Below are 19,008 nucleotides of genomic sequence, written 5' to 3' on the forward strand. Positions count from 1 at the left end.
CAGGGGTCCACATCCTCTCAAGGGATTGGTGTAAAGATTTCTATGAAGTTGGATGAGAAAAAAAATTGCATCTTTATTTCAGTATAATTGGTTTCCTTTGTAATCTTGTGCATTTTATTTCATGCATTTTAAAACTACTATTCTGGGAAGGGAATTGACCTTCACCGAACTGCTAAAGGGGTCTATGACACAAAATAAGTTAAGGATGCCTGCTTTAGGGGGATATGCTAGTGACAGAAAAAGAGGAAGCTAGGATGGGAATAGGTCCCTTTCCAGATTCATTGCCTGCAACGTGACTGCTGATAGGTTACCCTGGGGTTTTGAGGAGTGCTCATTAGGGACAAAGCCAGGCTGCTCTGCTTGAGGTTAGCTCTGATCATTTGGGTATTTTCAGTCCTTCTTTGCACAAGACACTGGCAGAGGCAACAGGGAGCCCCCTTGTGCTCCCACCCCTTTGCAAGAATAGTTGCTGAGACACCAAGCAAATCCACAGCACGAGGGAGCGGCAAAATCCAGAGATGGATCAGCCTCTGGAGGCCCAGGATCTCCGATTTTGGGGGTGAGGGGTATCAGCAGATTCTGTGATACAGCCTGCTGCTTTTAGGATGCTCCACCCAGTGCTACCATGGCCCAGGCAAGAGAAGGCAGAGCTGCAGGAAGCGAGGATTCCCACGCCTCCATCCCTGCCAGAGCTGGAGGGTTTTCCTTTAGCTAGCTAGCATCAGCTGCCATAAGAGCTAATCCTGATCCTATGCAGGTGCTATAGTTCCTAACCCTTTCTTCCAGGAGTCCTCCCCACTCCTATTTTTAGCCCGATGGTTGGTGGTAGCAGTGTCTTGGAGGCTGCTGCTGTTGCTACCCTGACTGCAGACTCCCAAAGCTATTGTTAATGCACAATGAGTGTCCTAGGGAGACCTCAGCCTAGAGGAGGCAGGGGGCTGCTTGCTGGGCTTTTCAGGAGAACAGTACAGGTTTCAGGGATGGGTAAGACCTAAGAGGAGTGTTTCCGAAGTGACTAGGCAGGTAAAAGCTGAAATGGGTTCCTTCCTCTGCAGCACCATCATCCCTTCTACCTGTGTGGGTCACTTGCCACTGGTGTCAAACTCAGATAGCATCCTTGGCCACCCATCTGTAAATGAGGCAGCTAGGTGGTATAGTGGATAAAGCGCCAGGCCTAGAGTCAGGAAGACTCCTCTTCCTGATTTCAAGTCCAGCCTCAGATACTTATTAGCTGTGTGACCCTGGTTGAGTTACTTAACCTTGTCTGCCTCAGTTTCCTTATCTGTAAAATGATCTGGAAAAGGAAATGCAAAGTCACTCAAGTATCTTTGCAAGAAAACCCCAGATGGGGTCAAGAAGAGTCAGACATGACTGAAATGACTCAACAATAAAAATATATGTAAGCTGCACATTGAATGAGTTTCAAAATATATTATATTCTTTGTATTTTATTGTATTTGTGTTTGTTTTGTTAAATATTTCCCAATTACATTTTAATCTGGTTTCAGTGTATTTGATACCTCTGGCATACACAGAGGGTAAAACCCACAGGGGCCAGTTCCCCTCTACCCTGACCATTACTAATTTCCCCTCAGCCTTTGGGGTCCTTGTCTCCAGCTTTGGCTTGTCTTATCGCAACAAGTTCAATGATTTCTTTAGCTCAAGAACAACTTAGTAACCCACATCATGAGGAGGATGATATTTTATGGTTTAGGGCAGGGTGGGGAACCTATGCCCTCAAGGTCACATACGGCCCTCTAGGTCCTCAAGTGTGGCACTTTAACTGGATCCAAAGTTCACAGAACAAATCCTTTTATTAAGGGCCACATGTAACCTCAAGGCCACAGGTTCCCCACCCTTTTAACAGATATGGATAGTCAAAAACCAAATTCTTGCAATTCTCACTTTAGTTGCGTTCAAAAATGTCTCATTCTGTACTTGGTTTCCATTACCTTTTTGTCAGGTGGTGTCCAGTATACTTTATCATTAAGCCTCTGAAATAAACTCATGAAACACCTTAGGTCCTCAAGTGCAGTCCTTTAACTGAATCCACATTTTGCAGAACAAATCCCCTTAACAAAAGAATTTATTCTACAAAATTTGGACTCATTCAGAAGGCTGCACCCAGGGACTTAGAAGGCCATATGTGTCCTTGAGGCTGCAGGTTCCCCTCCTCTGGTCTAGGGCAACTTCCAGTTGAGAAAACTCCCTTTACCCATGCTTTTAGGTTTTAGGTATCCTAGAACACTAAAAGGTTAAGTGACTTTCCCAGTATTTATCAGAGGTGGAATTTAAACAGTTCTTTCTGGCATCCAGGCCAGCTTTCTATCCATTACACCATACTACCTCTCATGGTGGTGACTGCAATTTATATAGTGTTCTTTCATTTGTCAAATACTTTCCCTAAACTAGCCCTATGAGGCTAGGTAGCAAAAGATTATTATCATTACCATTTCAGAGATGAGGAAACTGAGGCTCCGATAGTCTGTGACTTGCCTGTGGCTGCACAGTTAATAATAAATGACAGATTTGGGACTTCAATTCAACTTTTGACTCCAGAAGTAGGGTTTCACAGATTCTTTTGCCCCATGCTCCTAATAAATGCTGGTATCATGGTTTCTCTCTAAACACTGCTCTCACTGCCTCCCACCCCAGCCCCAGTCTTCATCTCTGCTATGACATTGCTACCCCTCAGCACATTGTTTCTTGCTTCTCTCTGATAATGGCCTCCAGTGGTTCTTCCTCAGGAGTCATCAGAGGCCCATTACTGCTGCTAAGTGCTTCCTCGGTAGGCATTAAGATCACTTTGATTTGCTCTGGTGGAGATGGACGGCACCTCAGGGCCCATTTCTTTGCCCCTTTCTGGCTTGTGTGTGGCAGACTTCCCTTGTGTCAGTTGGGAGTCAGCCCCCTTGTCTGCCAGCAGCCTCCGGGGGAGCCTAGCAGCCAGGGCTTCTGTGAATTTTCTGGGAACCCTCTCCTCCTCCCCCTCCTTGTTCTTAAATTTCTTGCTTTCTTGGTCTTGCTCCATACAGAACCAAGTCCATCCTGGCTGAACTGGAGGCTTCCTATCCTAAAACCAAGCCCTTCTTCCAAAAGGTTTTGATTTTGTAAGATAAGTCTAGAGATGGAAGAGACTTGAACCATCATTAAGTGCAACCCCTTTATTTCACCAATGAGGAGACTAAGGGAGACTGAGGGAGTTAAGTGCTGTGTCCAGAGTATTACAACATTCTCAGAATGGTATTAAATGACAGAGCCTGGGGGGTTTTGTTATTCCAAGTTTAGCGAATTTCCCATTATACCGTGCTGCCTTCCTTGCCAAACGTTAAATTTGGTCATAGCCTCTTTCATATCCTTGGTGATGTCAGTCTCCATCCCTGGAGTGGTGTCTCTACCCCTATTTCTCTGTCACGTTGTCTATTTCAATCGCTGTCTGATGCTCTTTCTCACTTGTTTGATATTAATATCTTGGTCATCCTTATGGGTCAGAGAGACAACCTGACATGGAGATTTTTGTGCCTGGGAAGGTTACTTCAGAGAAGAAACTTTCTGTAGGGTCTAGATAGGAGTTCTAAACCTGGAGTCTGTGATCTTTTATATCTACATCTAGATGTGTATGTATATGTGTGTGTGTGTATGTGTGTGTATGTAAAACTGCATTTCAATAGAATTTATCTCCTTTGTAATCTTATGTCTTTTAATGCATTTAGAAACATTCTTCTGAGAGAGAGTCATAAACTATCAAAAGCGTCTGTGATGCAAAAGAATTCAAGAACCCTTGCTTTATAGTCTTCTGCCATCCCATTTGGCCCTCTGGGCACGTTTCATCCAAGAAAGCCTTACTGGGCAGTGAAGGAGCCACTGGGACTGTAGTGAAGAGAGCGCTGATTGGGGTCAGACCTGCTTTCCATTTTCAGCTCTGCTCCTTCCTGGTCCTTTTGACCCTGAACAAGATATATAACATCTCAGGACTTCTGTTTCTTCATCTATAAAATGAGGGATATTGGACGAAATGATCTCTAAGATCCCTTTCTGTTCTAAACATTCTGTAATTCTGAGCTGGGGTTTATTGGGGAAGGGCAGGACAGAAAAGAGAGAAAGTTTAATTAGGTGATAATTTGCAAGCTAGTTCCTTCCCTCAAAGAGTTTACAGTCTGGTTGGGGATTTAAAATGTACATATACTCATGAAACAATTTTTTTCATTTAAATTTTTTTCAATGAACAAAAAAAATCTATTTTTTTCTCCCTCTTACTTCTATCCCTTTTGGAAAAGCAAAACCCTTTTAAAGGATATGGATAGTCAAAAACCAAATTCTTGCATTAGTTGTGTCCAAAAATGTCTCATTCTGTACTTGGTTTCCATTACCTTTTTGTCAGGAGGAGTCTAGTATACTTTACCATTAAGCCTCTGAAATAAACTCATGAAACTCTTTAGAAAATTATAAAGTAACATGGCTTTGAAAAAACAATGACCTCTGATTGTTGGTGGAGTTGTGAACTGATTCAATCATTCTGGAGAGCAATCTGGAACTATGCCCAAAAGGCAATCAAATTGTGATCCAACAATACCACTACTCGGTTTACATCCCAAAGAGATGATAAAAAAGGGAAAAGAACTTACAAGTACAAAAATATTTATAGCAGCTCTTTTTTGTGGTGGCAAAGAATTGGAAATTGAAGGGATGCCTGTTGGACAATAGTGAATAGGTTGTAGTATATGAATGTAATGGAATACTATTGTGCTATAGGAAATGACAAGCAGGATGCTTTCAGAAAAACCTGCAAAGCCTTACATGAACTGATGCAAAGTGAAGTGAGCAGAACTGGGAGAACATTGCACCCAGTAATAGTAACGTTCTACAATGACCAGCTTTGATTGACTTAGCTCTTCTCAGCAATACAATGATCCATTATAATTCCAAAGACTCATGATAGAAAATACTATCCATATCCAGAGACAGAACTTTATGAGTCTGAATGCATATGGAAACATACTATTTTCACTTTATTTTTTTGTGGTTTTTTTTTACCTGTTTCTTCTTTCACATGACTAATATGGAAATATATTTTGCATGATTACACATATGTAACCCATTATTGTTTTAGGGAAGTGGGAGGGGAAAGATGGAGGGAGAAAAATTTGAAACTCAAAATCTTATAAAAATGAATTTTAAAAGTTGTTTTTACATATAATTGGAAAAAATTAAATATTGCTAAAAAGAAAGGTAAACAAACAAACAAACAAACAAAGCCCCCTGCATGGTGACAGACCAGATGCCTATAGATCATGGACCAGTCTAAGTTTGGAGAAGCTTATCACCAAGTGGGTCACAGTGATACATTCTTAAGCTATAGGAACTCACATTACCTCTCTAGTAGGGCAGAATAGCAGTACAGTCCACTTTAAAGGAAAGACCTCCCTCCCACCCCCCATACACATACACTGACCACATGGTGGTCAGAATAAGTTATACAAGGACACTCTCAAGATCTGTCTTAAGAATTCTGGAATTGATAGTATGACGTGGTAGACACTAACACAGGACTGCTCATGTTGTGCTCACATCAGAAAGGGTGCTGTGTTCTATGAGCAAAGCAGAATTGAAACAGCTCAAAGGAAATGCAGGATGTGCAAATTTATTGTATCCGAATATTCACACAAACTATCTGTGCCCGACCTGTGGTAGAGCATTCCAAGCTTGCATCAGCTGCAGTTGGACACATTGAAACTTGACTGTAGCATAGTGATGTCATTTTGGTCCTCTTTGAGAGCAAAGGACAACAACCAATCAACCAGATTTGGGTAATTAGTGGCTCACACTGATTAACTCAGTTCATGAAGTATCAAGACAACATATAAACCATGGAAATCTTTAAGAATAGAGAGGTCATGCATTACTAGAGTCAAGGAGGGCTTCTTGGAGGGAGATGGATTTTGAGTTGGCTCCTCAGATTGCCGTGGGTCCTAAGCAGAGGTGTGACAAGGAATATTTTCACCCAAAGCAAAAACAGTTGACATAGAAGAAAGTGTGATGTCAGATACAGTCTTCCCTCTACTACTCACATTTGGGGGAAGACAGGATCATCCCCTTTCCCAATACAGTTGTACCAGTAGTTGACCTCAGGGCTATAAGGACTGGTTGAGAAAGAGGAACAAGCTGAGAATATTTCCCAACCCTAACCTCCTTCCAATATCACTGCTGTAGGTCAAAGCCTTGTTTGCTCAAGCCAGTTACAGCTCTGGTCTCAAGGGATTATACCCCAGGTGTAGTAAGTGGACATCTAGGAAGACTGGAATCTTGAGATGAGCTTGTGATATTATGATATCTGCATATGAGACTTAAACCCTTGTGTCTTCCTCAAGTTGCTTTTCCTTTGATCCACTGAAAGAAACATAGGTACGTAAATAATTTTGTTCAATGGCATCATTTTACAGGTAAAGAAAATTAGGTCCAGTTAGGGAAAGTGGCCAGTTCAGGATCACGCAGTCAGTGGCAGAGCTATGGCTAGAGTAGAGGGCTCCTGACTCTTAGTCCAGCAAGTGATCTTTTAAGTGTGTGTCTAGGTCCACAAATGACGTGTCAGCAAAGTCCTTCCAGAAATCAAAGGAAGAAAAGATCCCCAAACAGAACCTTGAAGATGGTAGGATTTCAATAGGATTTTGTTTGGAAAATGATGAGTTTGAATGACTTGGTTGACATGTTGTGCACCTGAAGTAGGTAGGCGTAGAATGAGTCAAGATTTGAAGGTAGTTTGGAACCAGATGATGAAAGACTTTGAATGTCAGGCTAAAGAATTTGGACTTTTTTCAATAGGTAATGGAGAGGCTTTCCCTATTACCGTCTTTATTGCTTCTTTCTTACATGCCCAATAGGTAATTAAGCAAATTAAGTGGTGCATTGATTAGAGAGTATTGAGCCTGGAGTCAAGAAGACCCCAGTTCAAATCCTACCTTACTATCTATATGATCCTGGGTGTAAATCACTTAACCTTAGTCTTCCATATCTGTAAAATAGGAATAATAATAGCACCTACCTTGGAAGGTTGAGGTTGGAGCTTATCATGGTGCTTGGGCACTTAGTAGGTGCTTAATATATGCTTATTGATTGAAAATGAGATATTTGTAACGCACTTTGCAAATCTTAAATCACTCTATAAATGCTAGATATTATTATCATTACTATTAATATTATTGCAAATTTTATAGCATGCCCCTAACAATTTTGTTTGGGAATATGGAGATGGGATGCAAACAATGCTGATAAGGAAGATGGTGGACTTAGCTCACCAAATCCTAATTCTACAATTAGGAACTCTAATTGAACTCTAAACAAGATGAGTTTAGAACGATATAAAGGAAAGGTGTTATTTTATGTAATGGAGAATAAATTTGTAAAACCTTTAACTCTGAGGTGAAACATTCTGGAGAATGTATGGAAGGTTGAGAGAAAATGATGGAACATGAAGCTGTAAAGAGCTATTAAATACTAATGATAGCTAATATATAATAATAATGTAACATATAAATACTATAGTGCTTTAAGGTTTGCAAAGAGTTTTATGTATGTTATAATAACCCTGTAACGTTGGTGATAAAATTATCCCCATTTATAGATAAGGAAACTGAGGCTGAGAGTAGTTGAATGACTTGCCCAGGGTGACACAATGAGCATCTGAAGCAGGACATAAACTCAGATTTTTCCTGACTCCTATTCTAATACTCTATCCCACTCTGCTTAGAGACATAATTAAAAACTATTAGGAAGAGGACTGGGGCTTTCTTGCCTTTTTAGATGGTTGCCGGGGACAACTCACTTTGCCTTAGTTTCTCTAGCAGAGATAGGATTCTGGATTGAAAGTCTGGGTTCAAGTCTTAACTTTGCCACTAACTCATTGTGTGATCTTGGGTAAATCCCTTCTTCCTCAGGCTTAAGTTTCTTCCTCCCTATAGTGTGGGGACTGCTTAATCTCTAAGATCTCTATGATTCCCAATGGCTGAGTGTGTCCTAGGGCAGAAGACAACTCTTTTATCACAGCATTTTCCAGGTGTGGGGTGTCAGATAGGAAGCCCCAGTGGTCAGTGTACAATGAGCAACCAAACCGAAAGGGAATAAAGTTGAGAGGGAGTATGGGGGGGGGGGGGGGCAAAGATAGTGAGACCGAGTTTCCCAAAATAGTATCCCTCCTCTCCTCCTGGAGTGCAAGGTGGTAATTATACAGGCAAATTAGCTAATGTTTCTCCTGAGAATTGGAGGGTTTTCCAGTCTTTGAGGTCCTATGATTAAGGGTGGCATTTGATCTTTTAGGTCTAAAGAAGGGAGGGGAGGGGAGGGGAGAGAGTAGGTGGAGACCTCCGGGTCAGTCACAAGCAGGTTGACCTTTCCTCTGTGGGCCACAGGTTCTGCCTCTTTAAAATGAAGGATACCTGGAGTCCATGAACTTTAAAATTTTTTTTAAATAACTGCATTGATGTCCTTTATTTTGTATATAACTATATATTTTATACATATCTTTATTTTTTATATAGAAAAACATTCTGAGTAGGGGTCCATGACACACACAAAAAAATTAAGGACCCTAGGATAAGATGATCATCTGAGACTGTTTCCTATTCAAAGAAGCTCTTACTTTGTGGATCAACAGGCAAGCTTTCCCAGTACTTCCTTGCCCCTTCCTACCCAAGTTAGGGTCAAGTTAATCAAGTCAAAGGGCAGTTAGGTAGCAAAGTGGATAGAACACTGTGCTTGGAGTCAGGAAGACATCTTACTGAATCCAAATCTGGCCTCAGACATTTACTAGCTGTGTGACCCTGGACAAGTCACTTAACCCTGTTTGCCTCAGTTCCTTTATCTGTAAAATGAGCTGGATTGAACCCTGTTTATATTATAGCATGCTTCTTCTACTAGGGGTCAGTTTAAATTTAACCCAACTTTTAGGTCCCACATCTTTGATGTAATCTTTTCTGATTCCATCCCCTAGCCTATAGCCATCTCTGTCCAGATCAATCTCTGCCCCCTCCCTCCAGTTTCTTTGGCACTACTCATCTAATACTTAACCTAAATCGTCTTGAATTAATTTTGTCTATTCAGTTTCTCTACTTAGATAATAAATTCTTGGAGAACACAGGTCTCCACCATGAGAAACAGCGTGATTTAATTGAAAGAGAATTGAATTCAGAGTCAGGAAAGGTCTGGATTCCAATTCTTCTTCTGCCACGGAAGAACTGTGTGATCTGAGCAATCATCCAGAATTTATTAAATGCCTAGAGCTAAGTGTCTTAATCGATAAGAGTCAGGAAGACACTAGTTTGAATCCTGCCTCAGATACTTACGAGCTGTGTGGCCCTGGCCAAGTCATTTCACCTCTCTTTGCCTCAGTTTCCTCATCTGTATAATGAAAGGGTTGGAGTCAGTGGTTTCCCTTGCACCTCAAAATCTGTGATCTCGTGGTCCTCTTGCTAAGTTCTGTCCTTGAAATAGACAATATATAAGGAAATATGAAATATGGACAAAATAAATATAAGGTAACGGGAAGAAAGAGACACTTGCAGTTCAGAGGATCAAACTCAGGGCATAAAGAGTCAGATCATTTAACCTCTTTTTGAGCCTTTGTTTCCCCATTTCCCTAAAATGGGGATAATCTGACTGCTGGTAGGCACTGAATGCTTGTTGATTGTTGTAAGAATTAAATGAGATAATGATATGTTATCTCCCCCGTTAGAATCTAAGCTTCTCCAGGGCAGGAACTGTTTATACCTTTTTATTCCCAGCTCTTCCACAGTGCCTGGAACATAGGAAGCATGTAAAAAAGCTTGTTGACTGACTATGTAATGCATTTTGCAGACTTTTGAAATGCCCTACAAATTGTCATTTAATTTGCTTTTTGTTTTGTAAACTTAGCACCACCCTGGACAGACACATAGTAGGCTATCAGTAAGTAGTTGTCATCTGATTGATTCACTTTCCTTCCATTCTGGGTGCTCGTGATTCCTATTACCTGAAGTTGAAGTCAGTGGGTCCCTCTGGAAGACTGAGGAGTCTTACCTCAGCTTCCTCTGTCTTCTCACCTGTATTTTCAGCTTATGTTCTGGGAAGGCTATTCCTGGTGGGAGAAAAAGAGAGCTTGTCAATTCTTGAGTGAATGAGCATTTTCCTAACCAGTTTCTCATATTTCTCCTTAGTGCTGGCATCGCAGTGGGATTCTATGGAAATGGAGAGACCAGTGACGGCATTCATCGAGTTACATATTCACTTCGCCATGCAAACCGCACAGTGGCTGGAGTCCAGGATCGGGTAAGTTGGAAGAATGGGCCTGGGAACTGACCTTAGGGTTGGTGGGGAAAGCCAAGAGAAGAAGTCATCCCTTTTAAAGATGTTCAGCTCATCTCCCTCCATTCTGGCCTTCAGAGTCAGGGTTGCTGTTGTCTTGGGGAGAGAGAGTTTGCTGTATTCTTTCTTCCTATTTCCAAGAAGTCTCATGCTGAGTGCTGCAATTTGCCAGCCAAAGGCTATGTTTCATTGGCAGTGCATATATATGTGTATATATGTGTGTGTGTGTGTATGTGTGTGTGTGTGTGTGTGTGTGTGTGTGAGAGAGAGAGAGAGAGAGAGAGAGAGAGAGAGAGAGAGAGAGAGAGAGAGAGAGAGAGAGAGAGAGAGAGAGAGAATGGGTGGGATGTATAGGGGGATGCAGAGAAGTGAAGTTTAGAGTGTGTATGGGTAAGAGTAGGGGAAGATTTGGTTTGGGGAAAAGAAATAAGGGGTTTGTGTGGGTGTGAGTGTGTGTGGGTGGGGGTGTGTGTAATAAAGTAAGAGAGGTAGATATTATATTAATATGTTGTATATTATATAGTTGTAAAGCAATATGTAATAATATAATTATTATAATGGAAAAGCATTGACTCTAAAAATTGAGGGTCTAAGTTCAAATCACGTCTTTGATTCTTCCTACCTGTATGACTTTGGGCAAGTCACTTAACTTCTACAAGTCTCAGTTTCCTCACTATAAAATGGGAGGATTAGATTAAATGACCTCAGAGGTATCTTCTAGCTCCAGGTCCATGGTCCTATGGTCTGTGAAAGGAGAAAAAGGCAGAGTGGGAGAGACAGAGGTGGATTTGAACATATGGGGGGAAAGGGGGAGGGATATGTGTGTGTATAAAAGAAGTGGCAGTGGTATAGGTGAGAGGGAAAGGTGGGTTTTGTGTGGGTGTGAGAGAGAGAAGAGGTTGTGAATGGGGGTGTCTGCATGTAAAGCAACAGCTTCTGGTTAACACTCCTGAAAAAAGTGACAGGACCAGAATTTTGCCTTTTCAATAGGCAGAGGAGACTCTTTAATGAGGGGCTTTATTCAAGCGATATATTTAACATTATCTGAATAGCAGTTCTTGTTGCTTACCTCTCCTGGAGTCCCTGTCAGCATCTCTGGAGTTCCTGAATCATGTAGGAGGTGGGAGGAGTGAAAGGGTAGGAGGTGGGGCTGGAGCACTTCCATTTTTACCCCTGAGCTATTACTGACCTCTAAATGAGGCAAATGATCACTCCCCTCCTTCTCCCAGGGACCTCTGAATGGAAGAAGGTTCAAGTTGGATAGAAAAGAACATTGACCCTAGAGTCAAAGGAGCTGGGTTGTAACCCACCTTCTGATATATGCTATTTTTATGACCTTGGGCAATTCACTTAACCTAAGCCTCAGTTTCCTTATCTGTAAAATGAGGGGGTTGGATTAGATGGCCTCCTTCGAGGTCTCTTCTAATTCTAGATCTGTGATCTGATGACCTGGGTTCATCTGATGACCCTCTCTGATGACTATTATGTCTGTGACTTTGGACACATTACCCTCCCTGAACTTCAGCTGTTGTTTTCAGTTGTGTTCAACCTGCATGACCCCATGTGCTTGGCAAAGATGCTCCCATTTCCTTCCCCATCTCATTTTACAGATGAGGAAACTGAGGTAAACAGGGTTAGGTGACTTGCCCAGAGTCACACAACTAGTAAGTGTCCAAGGTCAGATTTGAACTCAGCTCCTGCTCTATCTACTGGGTCACTTAGCTCTTCTGAGCTTCAGCTATACATCATCTGCAAAATGAAGGGTTGGATTAATATGATTGTTGACTTTCCTTTCAGCCCCAGAATCTTATATGATTTTGCTTAATCTGGATTAAAATCCCTCCTTGGATTCTATATTTGTCACCATATTTGTGATCTTGGGCTATTCACTTTACTTTCCTCAGCCTTAATTTCTCTGCCTTCAAAATGGGGGAGAGGGTTGTACTCAATGGCCTCTTGAGGTCCCCTGCATCTCTCTCATCTTGTGACTTCAAGATTACCTAAAGTGACCCCGTCATGTGAGCAAACTATGTCTTAGAGAGGGGAAGTGATTTACCCAAAGGCAGAAAATCCCATGCTCTTCCCACCAACAGCCAATAACTAGCATTTACATAGCAGTTTTAGGTTTGCAAGGCATGTCATATATTATATCATGTTCTCTTTACAACAACTCCAGGAAGTAGGTACTATTATTAGCTCCATTTTATGGATGAGACATACTTGTCCAAGGTCAGCCAGGTAGTAAGTATCTGAGGCTAGATTTGAACTCAGGTCATCTTGTAAATCTTGTGAAGTGACTTTTTCAGGGTTGCAGCCTGAGGCTAGATTTAGACTCAGATCTAGACTCCAAGTCCAGCAATTTATCCACTGATCTACTTAGTTGTCTCTCTCCAGGCCCATTCCTTCATAGAGTAAGAGATAATAGTTTCCCAGGTTCTCAAATTGACTTCCTCAGTCAATACTGAAACCATCAGTTTCCTCTTTCTAAATAAAAATCCCCCTTTGAAGAGGTAACATACTAAGTTTCTACAACCTGCCCCAGAACCAATTCTACCCCTTGTCCCTACTCCACTGCTCACACAGAACGTATTGTCTGCCCTGTCCTCTCTCTGTCTCTCTCCCTGATCTCTTTGCCCCAATTTCTCTCCCTCAGGTGACAGACACTACAATGGCCCTCAATCAGACAGTGGAGACCAGCCTTCAAACCCTGGAAAAGCTCTACACAAAACATACTGATTATCTGCACATTGTCCAGAAACTCCAGGGGCTTCTGTATGACTTGGTTCGGCAGACCACAGAGATCCCCTTTTGGAAGAACAACGCAGTATCACTGGAAGATCTGGCCGTTCAGGTCGATCTCTATGATTGGTATAGGTAAGGATAACTTTCTCTTCAGCTCTGGCTCAGATGGGCTGGAAAGTTAGAACAGCTTCCTTCTCAATTCCATTTTCCTCTACCAGGCTGGCTTTGGGCACAAGTAACATTGATGTCCTTTCTTGTTCTTGGTTTATTGAGTGGGAGCTAGGAAAAAATTTCTGAATGGGTAGAAGCAGAGAGGCAGGAGAGGGTTGAAGGCAGTGGTACCAGGGAGAGAGGGGGCAGGATGGGCATTGACCACAGCAGCCTCAGGGTGGGCATGGGAAAGGGATAGCCACTTTGGAAAGGAATTGAGGCCTTTGGGAACCAGGGAGGATAGAGCCAGAGAAGAGGTCTCAACTCTTTCATTTTCTTCAGCTCTCTGTTCTGAGCACTGCTTACCTTATAGGCCCACACATATCTATCTATTTATCTATCTGTCTGTCTGTTTGTTTGTCTGTCTGTATATACAAACATTTATATACATATACACACATTTGTGTACACATATACACACACATGTATACCCATCTGCACACACATGCACACCTATGTATCTATCTTTCTATGACAACCTTATAAGATGAGCTCAGTCCTAGGGGACCTCTACTTGGCTGGAGCAGCCAGCCTCTAGTTCTGCCTAGTTCTCTGTCTTCTAATGGAAATTGTTTCTCTGCTGAAAGTATTCTGAGACTCAGGATGGAGCCCAGGCCCCGTCAGATTTCCATTGTGTTCTAATGACTGGAAGATTCAAAATGTTAGAGGAGGTCAGAAGTTGGAGGAGTAGGCCTAGTGTGATGGGAGGGGTGCTTGGCAAAGTACCTGCTTATAAAGATCTCTCCCACTGAAGCCTGAAATTCATTTTTTTAAAAATTATTTTGAATTTAGCAAGTATCAAATAGAATGGGCATTTCCATAAACACTGTTGTAGTTCAGTAGTTTTTCAGTCATGTCTGACTCTTCATGAGCCCATTTGGAGTTTTCTTGCAAAGATACTGGAGTGGTTTTACTTTACTCCTTCAGCTCATTTTATAGATGAATAGCTGAGGCAAATAAGGTTAAGTGACTTGCCCGGGGTCACACAGCTGGGAAGTATCTGAGGCCAGATTGGAACACAGGAAGATATGCCTTCCTGACTCCAGGCCTGGCACTCTGTCCGCTGCCCTACCTAGCTGCCTTCCATGGTAGAACAGAAAAAGACTACATAAGACTTCAGATCTCTGTTGTTGTGTACATATTTTTTTCTTAAATACATAAGAAGTTCAAGGTCAGCTAGATGGTGCAGTAGATAGAGCACTGGGCTTGGAGTCAGGAAGACTCATCTTCCTGAGTTCAAATCTGACCTCAGACACTTCCCAGCTGTGTGACCCTGGGTAAGTTATTTAATCCTATTCGCCTCAGTTCCTCATCTGTAAAATGATCTGGAGAAGAAAATGGCAAACTTTGCTGAGAAAACCCCAAAATGGGATCATGAAGAGTTGGACCCAACTGAAGCAACTCAATAACAACAGCAATAAGTGCCAGTCTGTAACTTTCAAAGCTGGCCTGCTTTTGGCCTGCCTTCTCTTCTTTTCTCTGCATGGAAATTTGCTGTTTAGACCAAGTATTCTTAACCCTCAGTCCATGGACTCCCAAGGTATCTGTGGGTAAATTTCGGGGGGGGTCTGTCAGTTTGGATGGGAAAAAAATGACATGTTTTGAGTATATTTGGTTTCCTTTGTAATCCTTTGTATTTTGTTTTATGTATTTAAAAACATTAATGTGAAAAAAGGATCTGTAGGTTTTATCAGACTACCAAAAGGGTCTACGTTATTAGAAAAGGTTAATAACCGCCCCCCCCAGTTAACACATGAAGAAAACTGTTGATATCCTCTTTTAAAATGAACATAGTCTCTTGAAGGGATAACATACTAGGCTTTTACAACTTTAAATAAAATTAAATAAATTAAATATATCATATAAATAACATAAAACTAAATAAAATTAAGGTTGCCACCTTTTTCTCCTATTACTGAAGACAGGGACCTAGAAAGAATAGGAATAAGAAACAGGAAAGGGGGGAAGGGATGGGAAGGGGAGCTCTGGTTTTGGAATGGTGGTGGGAATGTGTCATGTTGAAACAGAAAAATGGAAGAAATACAGTCAGTCACTCTTGAGGTTGGCATATTTGTCTTGGCGGATCCAGCTTGTTGGTGGCCTTTGGTTCAGCATTGCTTGTGTTCTCAGAAAACCCATACCTGTCTGCTTCCCTGTCCTTAGGTGGCTGGGGTACCTGGGCCTCCTCCTTTTCGATGTCTTGATCTGTTTGCTCGTGCTCTTTGGACTCATCCGGAACTCCAAGGCCATCCTAGTGGGGTATGTCTGGGGAGCCTGAGATGAGGCTCGGCAGAGTCGGGGTGGAAGGGTGTCTGCTGGTGGAGTGGAGAGAAGGCTGTGGATTGCTTTAACCTCACCAGCCAATTAATTTTCATCAAGTCCTAGGGTTATCCCATCTATGATGGGATCAACTGCCAGATACCCAGCGTCTAGGAGAGTCGTCTGCTCAGAGAGATTATAGAAAAGAAATTCCAATGAAGACGTTCTCTGGGGACTCAGGTTTAATATTTGGAAAAGATGCTTCCCTAAGGGCAGAGTTCCTCTAACCTGGAGTGTGTGAACTTGTTTTGAAAAATATTTTTATAACTGTATTTCAGTATAATTGGTTACCTTTGTAATGCCTATATAATGACAACTTAAAATCCAACAAATTCCCTTTGGTTCTTTATTGGAAATTGGGGAGTCCCAATCATCCCAATTATGCTGGGGAGGATGATCTATCAGTCTGGGACCATAAGTGTCAGAACAAGAAGAAACCTTAGAGATCATCTGTTGTAACTACCACTTTCTGTTTTTTAAAAATTATTTTTATTGATACTTTTTTGTTTTTATACCTTCTCTTCATTTCTGAAGATGCTCCTGCCCCGCAACCCACCAGACCCTCCCTTTGAACAGAAATGAAATAAGAAAAGGGGATGGGGGAGGAGGGGAAGTCAGGTTAGCAAAACCAGTTAGCAGAACTCAACCATGTCTGACAATAAAGGTGTTATTTCACACCTGTCGTCTCTATAAAGAAGTAACCCCCTTGTTTTATAGAAAAGGAAACAGACCAAGTAAGATTGTGGGATCCACAGGTTCAGCTTTCAGTACAGTTGTGAGCCCACAGTGCTGAACTGCTTTTTGGTGGAAAGAACAGAAAGATTTCTTGCATGGGAGACTGTACTATTCTAGACAGAATGGAATTGGAGGTTTAGGCTTTAAGCTCCTGTCCCTGGCTCACGTGTAATTGGAGAGCCCAGGTTTTTTTTTTTATTTGTTTTGTTTTCTAACTAAGACCAATACCATCTGCCTGAAATGGCTTACTTGTGTTTATAAAGCACTCTTCCTGTCTTTTAATTTATTTGTTCTTCACAGTATTTTTAGGAAGAATCGGACTAGGGCCTAGACCTGGGATTTCACTGGTATATGGAACTCACTCCTGGGTGAGGAAACTCCTTCTCCCAGTATTATTAATTGGCAACTTCTTTGCAATTTATTGTCTTAGAAAGCTGCCCGAGGCACCCAGATATTAAGTGACTTGCCAGGATCTCACAGCCAGTATCTGTCAGAGAAGATTTTTGAACCCGGGCCTTCCTAGCTCCAGGATTGACTGTCTTCCCTGTGCCATGCTGAGGTTAATGGCCTCCCTATCTTGTTAGAGGAAGGTCAAGAATCCATCCCTAAGTTCTTTCTACTAGATTTTCTTTTAGTGGAATGTAAGTTCCTTGAAGGCTGGTGATAAATATTTTTAAATAGGGAATTCTTGTTTTTTGTCTTGATAGCCCCTATTGCAGTCTGAAACATTATAGGTCCCTAATGCCTGAAATGAATGTAACTGAAAATTCCTGTTGTAGTTCACCCTTATTTTCTATTCCCTGAGGGCACCTGTGAACTAGGGCTGTGAGCTTTGAGTGCTGTGCCCTCTGGGAACCTGAGCAGGCCATAAGTCGCTTGGGACCTGCAGAAAGGAGAAATCTTGAAAGATGGCTACAGAAATAATAGCCGATGCCTTTGCTCCCCTTTCTACCTCATTTTAAAACTGGTATTTACCACAGGGGAAGTAAATGAAATATATGAAGGTCTTTTAGACAGATCTGGGCAGAGAGAGAGAGAAACAGAGAGACAGAGAGAGAAAGAGAGGTAGAGAGAGGCAGAGAGGCAGAGATAGACACAGAGACAGACAGACAGACCGACTCACTCACCATTTTGGCAGTGTGGCTTTCTCCTTTTCCAATGCCACGTATGTGCTGTCCTGTAGTCAGCAGCATTTCCTTTTTGGCTAAATGCCTCCAAGGGCAGTGAATCACTGTGGTAGCCATCAAGGGCTTTGTAAGCAAGCAGAGTTTTGTGCAGCTGTTTTGGCAAAAGCTAAGATTTTGCCTTGGGGTTTGGAAAGGGTATATCTCGTGCAAACCACAGCCGTCCCCAGTAATGGGAAATGAGGTCAGACAGCCCATTGAGGGTGACTTTTTAGAAAGGGAGTGGGAGCAGAATTCTGGCTGCCCCCAATTCCTTCAGCTCATAGAGTCTAGTCTGGAGCCTGGCCCAGCTGTGGACAATTGGAATCTGCACCATTGGCTGGGATAAGTCAGGGAATACCTTCCCTACCCCCCATGTTCCTGGGAAGCAGAAGGTTACTTAAGCTAGGTTTGGTGGTGGGATTTGGGAGGGAGGGTAGGACTGAGTACAGAGAAAAAGCAATCTTGTCTGAACCAGGTCCTGGTTCTAACCATCGCCAGACCTTACTTACTATGTGAGAATTCTTAGTGAAGACAAATTCCCTAGCTGTCCAAGCCTCTAATAAATAAAGCTCCCATTTCCTATTATCCCCTACCACTGCTAGGAGGCAGATTTTTATTTCCTACTTTACTTCTCCCCACATTTGGGAAGTCAATTGAAGTAGCTGGGAGGAGAACTATAGCTGTTGGTGGGGAAGGGAGTGTGGGGCCCTCTTGACATGTCATATCCTCTTCTTTCCCTTTAGGGTATGTTTGCTGGGAGTGCTGGCCTTGGTCATCAGCTGGGGATCCCTGGGGCTCGAGCTGGCAGTCTCTGTGGTAAGTGACTCTGATGCTAAAGTCACTTTCCTTTCCCCTAAATGTCCTCTCTGAGACTGGCTACAATGCTACTATCTGGTGGAAAAATCTTAGAAATGGCTTCCCTACTCTCAGATCTCTCCAGCTTTCTGTCACAGGCTCTGAAATTCTACCACTTGTGAGTCATTGCTTAGGGTGGCCCCTTCACACATCCCCTAGAGGGGCAAGCACATTTATACAGGTAACAGTGTGAGTTCATGTAGTGGGTTGTTTTCCTCCCAGGGACAGCTAAGGAAGATTTGGGCCTGGGATATGGGGCCCTTACTTCCCCTGCTCAATTTTTGGTGGCAATCTGTAGTGTCTTCATTACCTTCCTTCTCTTCTCTCTAGGGCTCCAGTGACTTTTGTGTGGACCCTGATACATACGTGACTAAGATGGTGGAAGATCACTCAGTACTTGGAGCAGGTAAGCTGACTCCATGAAGGCCAACATGCCCTAAAGGCATTAATTACCCAGTTGGAGAAAGGAACTGAAGATGCTTTCTGCCCATAATCAGCTTAGCTCAGTTTACATGAAAGCCTTTGTACTAGTATGTCTGCCCTCACCAATGAGGAGTATTCCTTGGTAGGAAAAGGTTCTGGAGGGAGAACATGTGTTGGTGTTTGAACTGAAGAGCCTCTGACATATTTTGAATTTGAGTGAGCTGAT

At 42.3% G+C, this 19,008-nt stretch overlaps 1 protein-coding gene across 1 annotated transcript in view; it reads left to right on the plus strand.

The window, feature by feature from the left end:
- Positions 1-19,008, plus strand: part of TTYH3 (tweety family member 3) — a 184,931-nt gene that overhangs the window by 109,236 nt on the left and 56,687 nt on the right. Inside the window, exons 3-7 of the mRNA XM_072597702.1 lie at positions 10,185-10,296; positions 12,986-13,206; positions 15,448-15,543; positions 18,248-18,320; positions 18,690-18,765. Coding sequence (XP_072453803.1) covers positions 10,185-10,296; positions 12,986-13,206; positions 15,448-15,543; positions 18,248-18,320; positions 18,690-18,765 — 578 coding nt within the window. The remainder of the gene's footprint in view (positions 1-10,184; positions 10,297-12,985; positions 13,207-15,447; positions 15,544-18,247; positions 18,321-18,689; positions 18,766-19,008) is intronic.

Source organism: Notamacropus eugenii, chromosome 3 (genome assembly GCF_028372415.1).
Source record: "Notamacropus eugenii isolate mMacEug1 chromosome 3, mMacEug1.pri_v2, whole genome shotgun sequence".
Taxonomy (NCBI): domain Eukaryota; kingdom Metazoa; phylum Chordata; class Mammalia; order Diprotodontia; family Macropodidae; genus Notamacropus; species Notamacropus eugenii.